Source organism: Carcharhinus amblyrhynchos, chromosome 1 (assembly GCF_965287045.1).
Source record: "Carcharhinus amblyrhynchos chromosome 1, sCarAmb.v2.hapA, whole genome shotgun sequence".
NCBI lineage: Eukaryota > Metazoa > Chordata > Chondrichthyes > Carcharhiniformes > Carcharhinidae > Carcharhinus > Carcharhinus amblyrhynchos.
The window spans coordinates 62,159,670-62,176,884 of NC_137324.1; the positions used below are offsets into that span (position 1 = coordinate 62,159,670).

At 41.3% G+C, this 17,215-nt stretch overlaps 1 protein-coding gene across 1 annotated transcript in view; it reads right to left on the reverse strand.

Moving 5' to 3' along the window:
- The window catches only part of LOC145341010 (chondroitin sulfate proteoglycan 4-like), a 111,095-nt gene that overhangs the window by 32,225 nt on the left and 61,655 nt on the right, over positions 1 to 17,215 (reverse strand). Inside the window, exon 7 of the mRNA XM_080185694.1 lies at positions 13,978 to 14,109. Coding sequence (XP_080041820.1) covers positions 13,978 to 14,109 — 132 coding nt within the window. The remainder of the gene's footprint in view (positions 1 to 13,977; positions 14,110 to 17,215) is intronic.

A 17,215-nucleotide genomic window follows, 5' to 3' on the forward strand; every position in this document is an offset into this window, starting at 1 on the left:
AGCCTAACATCTATTGTTGGAAAAATATCAGCATCAATTATTAAGGAAGTTGTAGCAGCACATTTGGAAAATCATAATCTAATCCAGCAGAATGCGTATGGCTCCATGGAAGGAAATCATGTCTGACTAATTTCTTAAAGATTTTTCAGGAAGTCTTAACCAGAGTTGAAAGAGGAGAACTGGTAGATGTGTTGTATTTGGACTTCCAGAAGGCATTTGGCAATGTAGTTCCTAACAGGTTAACTCATAAGATAAGAGCCCATGGTGTTGGAGACAGTATATTAGTATGGATAGAGGTTTGGCTAATGGGAAGAAAACAGGGAGTGGGAACATGAAGGAAACATCTCTGCTGGTTGGAGATATACTTAGCACAAAGAAAGATGGCTGTCATTGTTGGAAGTCAGTCAACTCAGCTCCAGGACATCACTGCAGGAGTTCCTCAGGGAACTTCCTTCAGCTGTTTCATCAATGACCCGTTCTTCCATCATTAAGGTTGAAATGGGGATATTCTCTGATGACAGCACAATGCTCAGCACCATTTGTGAAGCCTCAGACACTGAAGCAGTCTATGTCCAAATGCAGCAAGACTTGAACAATATTCCACCTTGGGCTAAAAAGCCCCAAGTAACATTCACAAGTGACAGGCAATGACCATTTCCAAGAAAGGAAGAATCCAATCATCGCCCCTTGATATTCAAAGATATTACTACTGCTGAATCCCCCACTATCAACATTCTTGGAGTTACCATCAACCAGAAACTGAATTGATTAGCCATATATTGTGGCTACAAGAACAGGTTAGAGGCGAGGAATCCTGTGGTGAGTCATTTACTTCTTACGGCGAGTAATTGACATGTCTTGGCAGGTGCTTATCAAGATTTCTTACACAGCACGTTCCAAACACACAACCACTACCATCTAGGACAAGGGCAGCAGACTCATGCGAACACCACCATCTGCAAGTTTCCAACCATGTCACTCACCATCCTGGTTTGGAAATATATCACCATCCCTTCACTGTCACTCGGTCAAAATCTTGGAATTCCGTTCTAACAGCACTGTGGGTGTACCTACACCACAGAGAATTCAGTGGCTGATGAAAGCAGCTCACACCGCCATGGGCAATAAATGCAGTCCCAGCCAGCGAAGCCCACATCCCATGAATGAATAAAAATAAATAAAATCTATTTGCTTACAGTCTCCCAGTGTTTGAACAAAACATTAGATTTATTTTCAATGTTCATTGGCGATCAGGTCAAACAGTTCAACCGAACAAAAAGACACACATTCTCACTTCAAATATTGTAACAATCTGCACCAGCCAACACACCTAATTTATCTTATTCAGGGAATTATTAGGATTTCCAAAGGTAGGAAATGTCAAATTTTATTCTAGTGCAAAATGTTGACAAGAACACAAAAATAAATCTACATCTGTGTTTAAAGTGTATATGTATGCGCTTCCCAAACTTTATTCCTGGTCTGATCCCATTTTAATGCCTCAGACTTCATGCGACCCTGAGGTGGACTGCTAAACAGCTGAGCAGGAGTGAGGGGGCAAAGAGATGTTCAATGTGGTGGCAACTGCATAAACTGTAAGGTTAAACACCCATCCTTACACAGGCATTTTTGACCAAAAACCAGTGAATCGGAGATCACGTAGTGAGAGAGTTGGGGGAAATGGGTGTTTTATTGGGTAGTTTGTTGGGTCTGATGAAACCATTCCTCCTGGTTCACAAGCACTGCTGCAAGGGCAGTTAGCTGATGGGCTCAGCCCATCACCCCTCCTATAAGCACATGAGTTTCCCAAGATTCAGGAAATCTGGCTACCTGTGTTTAAAAACAGAATGAAAATTAAAACAAAGGCCTCATTATAATATTTAAATAACCAACCCACTTTCCACCAGCAGATTGGTCAGATGTCGATTACCCTACCTCCAAAAAAATTAAAAGGAGGGGAGGGTTCCAGACAGCTCCTTGGTTACAAGGCATGCTGAATTTAAAAATATGCTTTGCAGCTGTTTAAAATTTTGGTTAGGCCGCATTTGGAGTACTGTGTACAATTCTGGTCGCCATACTACCGGAAGGATGTTGATGCATTGGAAAGGGTGCAGAAGAGATTTACCAAGATGTTGCTTGGTTTGGAGGTTATGAACTATGAAGAAAGTTGAACAAATCTGAATTGTTTTCACTGGAGCTTTGAAGGATGAGGGAGGACCTGATAGAGGGTTTACAAGATCATAACAGACTTGGATAGTCAGAGTCTGGTCGAAGGGTCAATTACTTGGGGGCATAGGTTGAAAGTAAAAGAGATGTAAGGGGCAAGTTTTTCCACACAGAGCATGGTGAACGCCTGGATCACGTTGCAGAGGAGGTGGTGGAAGCAGATTCTTTCACAACATTCAAGAGACATTTGGATCGATACGTGAATAGGCAAATAGAGGGACATGGACTCCATAGAGGCAAGAAAATATTAGATTAGAGAAGCATCAGTGTCGGCACAGAATTGGTGGGCCAAAGGGCCTGTTCCTGTGCTGTTCTTTGTTCTATAATTGTGACGCGCATTGGGTTAGAGTGAAAAGTATTATTTCTTGTGCACTATACAGACTAATCATACTGTTCATAGAGTACATAAAAGGAGAAGATTCGCTCCCTTGACTAGCATATCCCACATACAAATCTTGACTGGTTCTGTGAATAAGCTCAGCACATGTTTAAAAGTGTTGTCATAACACTGGGCTGTTTCTGGTGTCCTCTCCCTGTACAGCAGTCAGAGGACAAGCATCAGTTTGTTTAAATCTGAAAGCACTGATCAAACATTTATAAGTGATAATGACGGTGGGATTGGACAATATGGCAATCGGGTAGGCTAAGTGTGAAGTAATATTAGATAATAAGTTGATGAAATTCAAAAAATGGAAACACCTAACCCAAACATTTTCCACAGAACAAAAACAGGATAAAATTGATTATTACCTCAGTAGTCAGTTAGCTTCTATAGACAATAATGAGGTATTATATCCATATTCACTTTGAAATGATGGGGGACAATTTAACACGGCCAAGGTGGATTTGTACGAGGTAAGGTGAGAAAATGACAATAAAGGAAATGCATAAATGTTGACCCTGAAATCCTGTTGCCTTTCTGCAATAACTATAGCAAGAGACGAGCAAAATCACTGGGAATTTGTGTAAATCGCTGATCAGGTGCTATTTCTCTGTTGACTCTGCCTTTTTCCCACTGGAGCTACAGTAGGAAACTGGTAGGAAATCCAAAGGATTTTCAGGGGTGTGGAGTATATGAACTTTCAAAATATACATATAAAATATATGCTGAGGGGTCTTGTTGATGAAATCTGGGAACAGATGGTTTTTAGTCTGGAGGGACATAGCAAAAGTGTTCCAGATAGGGACCACTGCTCTTTTCAAATGGTATGAACGTGGACAGCACAGTGGCACAGTGGTTAGCACTGCTGCCTAACTGCCAGGGATCTGTGTTCAATTCTCGCCTTGGATGACTGTCTATGTGGAGTTTGCACGTTCTCCCTGTGTCTGTGTGGGTTTCCTCTGGGTGCTCCGGTTTCCTCCCAGAGTCCAAAGATATGTAGATTAGGTGGATTGGCCATGCTAAATTCCATTTCGTGTCCACAGTAAATGAGCAGGGTTGGGGGATACGGGGGAGGGAAGGGCTTGTGTGGAATGTTCTTTCAGAAAGTTGGTGCAGACTCTCTGGGCCAAATGGCCTCTTCTGCACTGTGGGGATTTCACAAGCATAGGAGGCGCAAAATCTGAACCTGCTGATGGCACAAAAAAAATGGGCAACATAGCTAACCAATGCAATTATAAGCGACATGGGAAGGACATGGGTGCACCTCACATGAAATTTAATGCAGGGAGACAAGAGTTTGTACACCTATTAAGAAAATAAGATATGTCAATTGAAAAGATAGAAAGATTAAAATACGCAGTAAGCAGTGACTCAGGGTTTCAGATATTCAAAGCTTCAAAAGTTGCAAAGATCTTCTGGTTTCTGGATTCTTAAATAGTCAAAAGAATGTAAAAGCAAACAGACAGCGTTAAATCTTCACAACTAATAATTAAATAAAGATAACCCTTATAAATCATTAGTTAGGTGAGATTGCCTGAGCTTCTGCATCACATTCTGTATCCTGGGTGAGAAGTTACAGCAATACCGTGCAGTTTCCTGGTAAATGCTCTCTGATGCCCAAGTGACAGGGGCTAGGCACAGTCAATAGGTACTGACTGTACAGCTGTGCTTTGCTAAAAAGCATTAACTTGTTTCCAATGTTGGCACAGCCAAACTTTTATTGCACATCCTTAGCGGTCCCGATAATAAAAATACAAAGAAGCACAAAAGGCTTTGTTGGTGGAGTTAAAATGAATTTAACTGCTGGATTCCATGGGGTGATATAGTTCCCCCCCCCACCACACACACACACCTTGCAAACTGGGGTTGGGGAACCCACCCACCATCCAGAAGGCTGCCCTACAGCGATTAAACGTTCAGAGCAGGGTTCACCGCTTTAAGGTTAAACGTTCACCCCTTTTTCAATAGGAAGTGCCTCAGAGAGATGATGGCCAATCAGGTGGTGAGCAGCTCTGTAGTGCTAACACTGGCAGCCAGGAGTGGTGGCCACGACAAAGCCTCCCACCACAGCGAAGAGCTTAGATAAATTCAGGATCGGTGGGGGGCCTCAGCAGAAAAGAGTGAGGGGCCTGGAGGGCCAGTTTCAAGAGCTAGCGGGGGGCTTAAATATGACCAAAGGGATCTCCTGTCCTTGCCCGATACCAGTCCATGCAGCTGAAGCATGCTGGGCTTCCTGAATGGCATGGGCACCCCACTGCCATGGGTAAAATACCATGCAGATGGGTTGAGGCATTTAAATGGCCATTAATTGGCACGCAAGTGCCACAATAATTCCAAAGATGGGCAGGCCGCCTGATGCAAAGCCCCAGGGTGTGAGATTGGGTGCCCATACAAGACCTGATGTGGCAGGGATGGCATTTTCCCTGTCTTAAACACATTTGTGATCCAATGGGCTGTTATGACTTTCTGGAGGTTCTCATGGTAATTTCTTCCCTGGTGCCAGCCCACAAATTTTTAATCTTTACCAAATTAAACTCACAACATAACATAATCATTCATCAACAATTGTACAAATCAGCTATTGTATTATAGCCCAATGTTTCAAGAATTTGGCAAATATCGTGGGATTTAATGCAATACGGGACCAACAGACCACATACAACATATTATCTTCCTCACAAAATTATTTTGTGTGCGCCAAGCATGTGGCTTCTCCAAAACCATTCAAGCTAGGCAGAACTCCCAACACTGGATGCAGGATGTTAAAAGAAGCAATTTGCTTTCTCTATAAAATCTCATTTCTGGTTTTACAAGAAAGCTTCCCCTGTAATTAGGGACCTACAGCACAGTAATTACTTCTGAGGGAGGTGTATCATTTCTCAGTTGGTTGAGGCCTGTGCATGTTGGAATGTGCTCACATTGGAACATAGGAACTAGGACCAGAAGTAGGCACATTCAGCCTTTCGAGCCTGCTGTACCACTCAAATCATGGATGATCTTCCCCGGTCTCGAATCCACCTCCCCACTATTCCCCATTTTCCTCATCCTTTTTTAAAATTAGAAATATATCTATACCCTCCTTGAACCACTCAATGATTTAGACTCCACCATGCTATAGGGCAGCAAATTTCACAAATTCACCACCCTCGGCAAGAAGTAGTTCCTCCTCATCTCAGTTTTAAGTCCACTGTCTCTCAGCCTATGCCTGTGACCTCTTGTTCCAGACTGCCCCATAAGAGGAACATTTTGTTCACATTTACTTTATCAACCCCTTTCAGTATTTTATATACCTCGATCAGATCCCCCCTCAGCCTTTTAAACTTCAGCGAGTATAAGCCCAAACTGCTTAATCTCTACTCATATGTCAATCCTTTCATTCCTGGTATCAATCTGGTAAACCTCCTCTGAACAGCCTCCAATGCCACCACATCCTTCCTCGAATAAGGAGGCCAAGACTGGACACAATACTCCAGATGTGGTCTCACCAATACCCTAAACAATTGCAACAACACTTCTCTACTGTAATATCCAGTCCTTTTGCAACAAATGCTAACATTCCATTTGCCTTTTTTATTGTAACTTATGAGGCCGGGGAATCTTCCTTGCTCTGGAACTTCCTGAAAAGTAACAGCACTTCTACAAGAGTACACAGTCAGTGCACTGGGAGATTGTCATTTCCTCCAACACCCCCCCACAGATTATGCGCCATCTCCATTCACTCCCCACCCGTCTATCTCCACCCCCGTTCACCTCCCGGTCCTGGTGATTCCTGTGTAGAGTGTACAGCTTTCCACGTTGCCTCCTTTCAAGCCCCGCTTCTTCCCTTAGGCCTCACTCTCAAGCACTGCCAGTGTCTGGTAGGCAATGACAGGGTGCCTGGTGGGCAGTGCAAGGGTATCAGGCTGGCACTGCCCTTGCCTCCGATCACCTGACAGGCTTCAATGGCCTCCTGTCCCAACAGCAAGGTCATCATGTCTGGTCCCCATTGTGGGAAACCATATGTGATCTGCGCCAGTGAGGATCTCCACCAACGAGGCTATTAAGGTAAGTGAGCCTGGACAATTGAGTTCCAGGCTCATTAATATCTTAAAATTAGAGTTTAGAAATCTAAATCAGCCTCATGCCCAGGGCTGGTAAGATTGCGAGAGGCCAGAAACTGGGCCCAAATCTGGTTTTTCACCTCTCTTGCAATCTTGCCAGCTCGCCACACCGGTCAACTGACATAACAAGCTGGCAAAGTCATCCCTGTATTTTATCTCATCTCTGCATGGGTCCTTACATCTGCATTAGGTGAATTGGCATGTTGGATGGGGTAGCAAGGGTTTGTTTGAAGTTGGTTTAGGGTCTATAAAGGGCCATGGGGGTGAGTGCGGAACATGAATTGGCATGGATAGGGCATGAGGAATGTGTGGGGGGGATGGTGAGGGCTGGAGGAATTTTTCATGTTTTTTTCAACATTCTGGACACAGTGCCACAGCCCCAACACAGGCCTTCCATCCTACAGCACCCCCGCCCGCACCCAAAATCCTCCTCAATTCTTCCACATTCTGAAAGATGGTTTTCTCCCACATTCTGGAAGACATGCTGAACAGGTGCTGAACTGTGGCGACCAGTGGAATTTCACAGTAATTTCATTACGATATTAATGTAAGTCTTACTTGTGACTAATAAATAAACTTCAATTTTAAATTAACTTTCCAGATCAACCCATCCACCAGGACTGAAAATCCAATGTCCTGGCTGGGTTGCTGAGCGCAAAGTTTTCCTGTCTCTGCACACACAACCTGGAAATGAGAATCTGGGCACATGAACCAACTCTTTCATACCCATTAACTGCTGTGCCCAAATCCATTCTGATCCATAATAATGACTACATATCCTCCCAATATTAAACACATGAATTTCCTCCAATTACTGTTCTGGGACAGGTGTAAAATTTAATTCAAAATTTAAAAAAAAACTGCTGCCAACATACCCTCTGAAGATTATGGTACCAGTATAAACCATGGGGGTATATCCTGTGCCAAAAGTCACTTAATTGTATTGTATATATTGTATATCTGCAACCAACAACAACCACTTGTGTTGAGCCAAACTCATCTCCAAATGTCAAATATATAGGTCACCATCATTCCTAATGTCAAATATATATGTTGCTAATGGAGCAAAGCATTGCCATTTCTGCTGGTCCATAGCCAGGCTAAGTGCACAGAACAACTCACATAGCTTCCAGCTTGTTTGCAACTTTGTGGGAGGCAGAAAATACTGTGATTCAGGGGCCACTTTACTTCTAAGATTACAAAAGTAAAATACTGTGGATAAATGCAAAATACTGTGGATGCTGGAACCTGAAACAAAAACCGAAAATGCTGGAGAGCTTAGCAGGTCTGACAACATCTGTGGGGAAAGAATAGAGCCAATGTTTCATGTCTATGTGGCCCTTTGTCAACACTGGATAGAAGTAAAATACTTTGGATGCTGGAATCTGAAACAAAAAATAGAAAATACTGGAAACACTCTGAGTCAGACAGCATCTATGGAGGGAGCAGAGTTAACCTTTCTGATCAATGATCTTTTTAGGTCACTGATCTGAAACCTTAATTCTGTTTCTCCTCTCGAGGTCTGGCAGCACTTATGGAATGTTTTAGAGTCACAGAGATTTACAACATGGAAACAGGCCCTTTGGACCAACTTGTCCATGCCATCTTTTTTTTAAAAACCCCTAAGCCAATCCCAATTGCTCACATTTGGCCCATATCCTTCAAACCCATCATATCCATGTAACTAACTAAATGCTTTTTAGAAGACAGAATTGTGCCTTCCTCTACGGCTACCTCTGACAGTTTGTTCCAGACACTCACCACCCTCTGTTGAAAAAATTGCCCCTCTGGACACTTTTATATCTCTCCCCTTTCACCTTAAACCTATGCTCTCTAGTTTTAGACTCCCCTACCTTTGGAAAAAGATGTTGACTATCTAGCTGATCTATGCCCCTCATTATTTTGTAGACATTCTGGACACTTTTTCAACAATTTTTGTTTTGGGAACTGTCCACCATAAAGATTCAGCTTTTATATTGAACCAGATGATGACTACAGCGTTATTTCAGTTACAGGATGACGTGCAGCTGAGGTAAAATTTCACTTATCAATTTAGGCTGTCCCATACTCCATCAAAAATGTTTCTCATGTTAGCTATAATGTTTTGGGAGACTTCTGCTTTATCTTTGCATAAGATCCTAGATGTACAGGGTTTCAGAATTAACATGTCAAATTGAAGTAATCCTTTCTTATTAAAATTCAAAGTGCAGAGCAGAACCTAGTTTGAAAGTCACAGGCTCTTTCCCTGATCAGTAGATAATGTAAATGTTTGAGGCTTGATACTAATCAATTTGTTGTTGCATTAAAAGAAAGATGGTAATTTCAACTCATGCCATTTAGACAGGTGCTTAGAAACTTCCACACAGCTAGTATACAAATAAAATCATTATATCCTAAAGTGCTGAATCATTAAAGGACTGATGCTGAAAGAGGCTGAAAACGTACATTATTCAAATATACCGAACCATTAGCAGCGCTGCAGCTTTGTTCTCATAGTCGACAGCTCATAAAAAAGTGTATCCTTAATGCTCCTGTCAACATATGATGCTTCTCTTTCCAAGTATTATAAAGTATTTGCAGCACTGAGGGATACTACTCAGCCCAACATGTCTGTATCAGTGTTTTCATTCCACATGAATCTCCTTTCACCCTTCTTCATCTATCACCCACACCCTTCAAATTCTTTCTATTCCTTTCTCTTTCATTTGCCGATCTAGCTGCCTCTTAAATGCATCTTTGGTATTCACCTCAGCAGTGCTTGTGATGGTGAGTTCCATATTCTAACCGTTCTTTCCGTAAGGAAGTTTCTCCCGAAGTTTCTATTGAATTTACTAATGATCTTCCTACCTTTATGGTCTTGCCTGAAAATGGAAACATCTTCTCCATGTCTACCCTATCAAATCCATTCATAATCTCAAAGATCTCGACCAGATCACCACTCCGTCTTCTCTTTTTAAGAACCCCAGACTATTTTTTGTTATGTACATATTCAATGTTTAGCATAATTTGAGTAAATTTTTTTGTGTCTTTTTCAGTGCCTCCACATCCTTTTTGGTAAAGCAGAGTTGAGATTTAATTCAATTCCTCTGTTTTCTCAAGCGTATCCCTATAGAAATGGATCTGAATGTGAACACTATGTTTTAAATGATAAGGCCACCAAAGGGCAAGGTAGCATTTCACTTGTTGCCAGGTACTGCTTCCCGTGCTCTCAGCCTAGGAATTATTTTGAAGAGTCGAACATCGTAGCACATGGCTTGGAAACTACAGCTGCCACTGTATTGGAAATGACTCACATCTCAACTACCTGACTATTGAGAATTAATTTGATCAAATATGCCAGTTTCCTGTTTTGTATTGCCTATGGGCGACACAGTGGTCAGCACTGCTGCTTCACAGCGCCAGGCTCCCAGGATCAATTCCAGCCTCGGGTCACTGTCTGTGTGGAGTTTCTCCTCATGTCTGCATGGGTTTACTCCGAGCGCTCCAGTTTCTTCCGACAGTCAAAGATCTGTGGGTTAGATTGATTGGCCATGCTAAATTGCCCTGTGTGTCAGGGGATTAGCAGGGTAAATGTGTGGGGTTATGGAAATAGGGGATTATGGCTGGTACAAACTTGATGGGCCGAATGGCCTCCTTCTGTACTGTAGGAATTCTATGACAGTTAAGTCTTCTCCACATAACCTGCCATTGACACTCAATCAAAGGTGACTAAAAAGAACTACAAAGATTATTTTCTTTCGACTCAGTTTTCAGATTGTATAAATCAAGCTGTGTCTTTTTGTTTGTCTAGCTTTCTGAATGCAGCATGCTGACAATGCAGTATTTACTGCCCTTTGAGGCAGGTACGAGAGCATGGTGGGTATCTTAAATGGTTTCTGGCACAGAATACAGTAAATAAAGGATAGAGTAACTCAATCTCTTATCAGGCTCTTCAATTGACAAGCCACACTTCACTGAGTTGACATGCTTAAGATGCCTTCTTTGCTTTGGCTGCAGAGATTTTTATTAAAAAACAGTTCCAGCCTACAGGCTTGTTTGCCAAATATTACTGCTTGTTCAAAACAGATTTGCTTTAAGCACAAAGATACCAGAACGTAAACATAGAGGCTGCAACATGACCATTTCCCATTTTAAAGACAACTATACAAAAAGTAACCACATTTCTGGGCAATTATTTTAATAAATTCTGCACTTACTGAAAACACTAAAACAAAAACATGGTATATTTTAAAGTTTGTTCAGAGAATGGAGATGCCGAACAAATGAAAAAAAAATTAGGACAACTCATTACATTGGAGCTTAAATGTTCACAGAGTGGAAGCTTGTGGGTTTGCGTTCCTGTTTCCCAGAGGGATAAGTTATCCCCAACGCCTAAACAAGTTTTTTTTTGAATTTATGATTCTCTGGGAAAATCTATGTAGTCTTCCACTCACTCAGCACTATCTCTCCAATCTATGGCCTTTGACCAACATAGTAACAGATACTTGCGTGCTGTTGCTGCTACCATCATCATATAACAACAGCTGCTGCTCTGTGGATTTTTAAAGATTACTCTTCCAATCTTTTAGAAAGTTTACTGTCATTCTTGTCAACAGTCAAGAAGTTGCATTTTTTTAAAGAATGGATGTATTTAATTGCAGCTAACTAAAAATGGGTATCCTGGCATCTGCACACTGGGTTAAAAATATTTTATAAATGTTGTTTAAAGCGACAAGTGCTTTTGACATTGTCAGGGGTATTGGTTTGTAAGATTTGCTCAGCCTGAAAGTTTAGGGGAGATTATAGCATACAACAGAAGATGCAACATTAACAAAAGTTGAATCAGCAATGTGTTAAGATAAATCATAATCTCTTGCAATTATCACTGATGGTGAAACTACCTCTTTGAACTAAAAATATTATTGCAATACACATCCTTAATTTTTGACCTGTCAACAAGTTAACTGTTTTTTTAACTGAAGGGTAGCCCAAAAGAGCTTGACTCTGTCACTGTAATGCTGAAGTTTTGATATTGTCCAATGTTTTGGAGAACAGGCCTATAGAATTAGTTTTTGGCCAATGAAGGACTGAATTTGAAGTATACTTTCTGCTGCACTGGTAGTGTCACTTCACAGAGAGCAGTGAGAGCAAATTCACTGCAAACATTCAAAAGGGAGCTGGAGTTCTGAGCGTGGTCACATACCTGCTTATAGAAAGCAGCTGGACACTGGGTTGGGGGTAGGGAAATGAGCCTTCCAGGTCTCATCTGATTGCCTTTGGAATGAACTCTTCTCTAGCTGACCCCTGTTTTCCTTAATGTTGTTCTCCTTGGAATTTATATGGATGATGGGTGGAGGAGAGAGATGAGGATGATATGTAGAAATTATACAATGATATTGGAAGAAAGGTCAATGGATCAGTCTTTTTCTACCTTTCATTTTCATATGATCAAGCTTATACTGAAAGATTGCCATACCAGACCAAATATTTGTTAAAAGATATTAGTTCAAGTACTAAAAAAAATGACCTTGATCATAAACATTCAATAAATAGATTACTACATAGGAAGATGTAATTCTCACAATGGTGGCATAAACGATACTCAAATCCATTATTGATAAAATACAGAATTTTCTCAGTTTGCTGAATATATTCACAACTTCTAATGCAGTGGCTCTTAATTATAAATTTTACAGCTTCTTTCTTCATGGCACATGGGTAGCATTTGATGGGCCTTGGTCAACAAGTGTGTGTATAGTGTTCTTTTAAAAAAAGTCAAACTTTTCTGTCAGGATGACATGACGTGTGCATGAATGATATTAAGCCACAGTTATATTAGCTGATCAAACATTATTGAACTGCTTTTTAAAAGAAAAGCCACTGACTTAAAATAGCTGTCACAAATCATGTGACATCTGTATTGCAATTTCTGGAAGATTCCTATAGAAATTACAATTCACGCATGCCACAAATTCCTTCCATGGAATTTCACACCCGCTGATGTCAAAAACTACTTCAAATGATTTACTGAAACTACCGAACCCCACATTTGCACCCCTATAAGGCTACAACTCAAGTAAAGGGGGAAAGTCGGCCAGGACAATAATTAAATGCAAGGTGTTTTTTCTATCTCATTAAGATGCACAATAAATCATTCAGGAGTTGATGGCTTGTGCCATAATAGCCACAGTTGCTTGAGACATCAGCTAAGCAAATATATTCTGAAATCATTGAGGAGAGAAATCACGTGACTGTAGTAACTATTTTTGAAATCTCATTTAATACAGCACGCAAGTTGCTAAAACTGGTCACATCATGATGGGAGGTTCCCCTTATGTGTGGTTGGAGATGTAGGAAGGGAGGGGTGCGTGCTGATGAAAGCTTGGGTTGGGGGGTGGAAACGGGTGGGAGTGCTCCCGAGATCTCCCTGGAGGTGGGATTACCCCAAAGCTTGTGTGGGTGGGGGGCGGGGGGTGGGGGGTCTTCCATGGCCATGGGGAGGTGTGTTTTCGGAATGAATCTATTATTTTTGCACATGGAGCTGGCCTTGCTGGCTCTATCAGGCCTCGCCCTGCCAAAGTGACAGCCCAAACCACATCACTGGATTTTGTTCTGACAGCGTCAGAAGATCTGGTGAGAAAACCTAGTTGTCCTTCTATAGTGAAACATGTCAGTTTTCAACCTGACACTGCCTTATTTTTGGAAAATTCCACCCAGTGAACTTAGATCAAAAAGGAACCTCAAGCTCAAAAATCATCAACTTCTAGAAAAGACAGATTACATTTAACAATAAAATCTGGGTGGGTTTTTAAACTCAATAAAAACTAATCCTTTTGTGTTAAACTCAGGAAAGTCTGCCAGATATTTTCTTTGCAATCAGCTCATAAATGGTTAAGCATAGACATTCGCCAAAATCTTGCTGTTGTTTATGCCAGTGGGATCTTACGGTCCTGCCAACGGTGCATCCCAGAGGTGAGAGGTGCATTCTACAGGAATCCCTGTTGGCAATAAGATCATGCTGCCAGCAAGTGGCGCACCGATTCCTACACCCAGAAGGTGAGGCAAATCCTGCCCAGTGAGTAAGTACCTTCATCCTTATAAATTCACAAAAGCACCCCATTATGGTCAGACTTGGGATTGGCAGGGTGGGTATCAATTTTTATCCCTCCTCGCATGGCACTAGCATTTCATGTAAAAATATTTGAAAAAAATCTCTATTTGTTGAATGGCAGACAATTTGCACCAAATATAAAATTGATAAAAAGCAATACTGAATAACTGATTGCTTACCCGGAAAGACTCTTAAACCATTGTTTTCTTCCATGTTTATGACCAGCGCTCCAGCAGTAATGCTAAAGATTTGCCGAGGAGCAAAATTCAATCCGTCTGAAACCTGGAAGTTAAATCCGCCTGACATGGCTCCTGTAAAAACACAAAGGCAAGGTGAATATATTCAAAACTTCCCAGAGTCACAACAAGAAAGCAATGTATTTAATCAGGATGACTTACTTGACTTCGTAAGATAGAGGGTTATAGGTAAGCCTAGTAGATAGAGATATGTTCTCAAATAGTGGGCCGAAGGGCCTGTTTGTGCTGTAGTTTTTCTATGTTTCTATGACTCCAAGACTTCTTTAGCCTCAGCATCGACACTCTCCCAAATTTCAAAGAACAATAAAGATAGTGTCCCGTCACTGTTAGTTAGTCAGCGCAAACTCAATGGGCCGAAGGGCCTTTTCTGCACTGTATGCCTCTCTGGCACTTGCACAAAGTAGGCAAACACTTATTTCATTTAGGATGATGCTGTTTGTGATCACAACATGAGGCTAAAGATTTCAGAGCAGCATCAAATCAGGTCAACTGATGGTTGGAATTGCTTCAAAACAAACCCAATAGATGACACCATTGCCTTTAGGATTTGGTACTGGGGCTCTACTTCCACAGTCACATAGAAATACTTGACTGACTCCAGTCACTGACTCCAAGAAAAGCAGACCTGGTGGAACTTTTTGATGGATAATGTCACCCTGCCTTTCTCGCCTCTTTCAGCAACACTAGGCAGAAGACAGCAGATGCTTAAAAACACCTGTTCCTGCCTGCTGAAACTACTGCTTGTGGAAATGAAGGATTGGGGACTCATTGCAATCAGATCCTGTCCCAAATTTCAACCCAGCCACTGCTGGTATACTCTCCAAGAGCATCCATCAGGAACTCTCAGAATGAATTATTTTTAATTAAGATTTGAAAATAATGAAAACACAGAGGATTTGTTTCGTTATCTTTGCTTTTTGCCTGTCGTTCTACTGATTATTTAAGCCTGTATTTGAATGCAATGGTGCTCAATATCAGAGAATCCTATTTGAAGAAATTAACGAGCCTACAAAAAAAGTGAACACAGGTTAAGTGTCAAGGGCTAACAAGGACGGTGATTGATTCAGTTCTCGCACTGTTGAAACCACAGAAATAAAAAATGCAAAGGAAGCATTTTAGCTCATTGTTCTGCATCGCTGTAAACCCAATACCAAAGCTTTATTTAATCCCATTTTTCTTGCTCCTTCCTAGTCCCTGTTAATGTTAAAATGGTTTAGTCCTTCTCTTAAATGCTGTGCTTATCTCTACTTTCCCACTTATGGCAATGGTTTCTTCTAAGTCACGCTCTCTATAAGTTTAGCGCTGAAATTAAATGAGTACCTATTTGTCGTCAGTACAAATCTCACGTTCCTTTGCCCAGAAAACACCAATTCACATTTAGCTCCAAAACCTTTAACGCACAGCATAATAATGTCATTAAGAGATTATGTTAAATAAACTTAAACAAAAGAGCAATGTCAGTTTTATCTTTAAAGGTGGATTCTCATGGTTAAGTTAAAAATACTAACATTATATGAAAGCTGTGTGACATCCTGTGCTTATCAGCACTTGCCCTCTGCAGAGTGAAGTTAGCCCCATTATGTATATACCTGGCCAATGAAGTTAAGCACAGCAAATTAACTGTGAGGATTTTAAAACGTAATTACCTGAATGCAAGATAACAGGAGGTGCCTCTAGATTGGCTCTTTCTGCACACACTACCCTATTAAGGATGGAATCAGGTGCCTCAGGTTGCAGACTCAGAGGGCCCACAGCAATGTCAGGCTTGCATCCTCACTGGGGGAGATGGACACTGTGAAGTGCAGTCAAACCGAAGGGTTCCTCCCTTGAATTTCTTAAATCAGAGTGCTTAAGACCACAAAACTGTCAGCCTCTCGTTAGCAATCCAGTTGAGGCACCTCCTGTTATCTCGCATTCAGACAATTACATTTTAAAATCCCCACATAGTTAATTTGCTGTGCTTAATTCCACTGACCAGGTATATATGTAGTGGAACTAACTTGACTCTGCAGAGGGCTGATAAGCACAGAATGTTACACAGATTTCAAGTAATGTTAGTATTTTTAATCTAACCACGAGAATCCACCATTAAAGATAAAACTGACATTGCTCTTTTGTTTAAGTTTATTTAACATAAACTCTTAATGACATTATTATGCTGTGCATTAAAGGTTTTGGAGCTAAATGTGAATTGATGTTTTCTTATGGGTAAAGGGGCCATAAGAATTGCTGACATGAACAAGCTTGCCTGAAAACCTGCATGCAAAATTATAGGGTAATTACAACATAGAGAGGCCAGTCGGCCCATTGTGTCCAGACTAGCACTTTGCAAGAGTAACTCTGCTTGTGCTGTTACTCTGCCCTCATCCCGTGGCCCTGAACTTTTCTCTATTTAGTTAACTTATGCAAGTCTCTTTTGAAATCCAAATTTGAATCTACCTCCACCACATTCTCAAGCCGTACATTCCATATCTAAACCACTCTCGGCATGAGAGGTTTTTCTTCATGTGACCATTGCTTCTTTTGCCAATCACCTTAAATCAGTATATGAATCTCAGCCCTTCTGCCCAACGGGAGCAGATTTTCCTTATCTGTCTCATTTAGACCTAACACGATCTTGAACTGGGACTACAAGTCCACTCATCAATTTCACCTGCCATTTTTCAGTGGTTTTCTGCATTTTTCCCGTCACATACTGAGAAATATACCCCCCTTAATAAAAAGTAAGATTTATTTATTAGTCACTAGTAAGGCTTACACACCGCAATGAAGTTACTGTGAAATTTCCCTAGTTGCCATAGTCCAGCGCCCGTTCGGGTCAATACACCTAACCAACACATCTTTTGTGGGAGGAAACCCAAGCAGACACAGGGAGAACATGCAAACTCCACACAGACAGTGACCCAAGCCAGGAATCGAACCCAGGTCCCTGGTGCTGTGAAGCAGCAGTGCTAATCACTGAGCTACTATGCTGCTCTAAAACATATGGGCATCAACACCCTTCAGAAAACCAAAGGCAGATGGAAGTTATAACCCCTTTGGTGGCAAGATTCTCTGAGTTGGATGGAATAAAAGCTCATTTATAATTACAGAGGCACTGTACCATTCAACACACGATGTATTATAAATGGCTGATTGTTGGTGAACAATGCCACAGGCT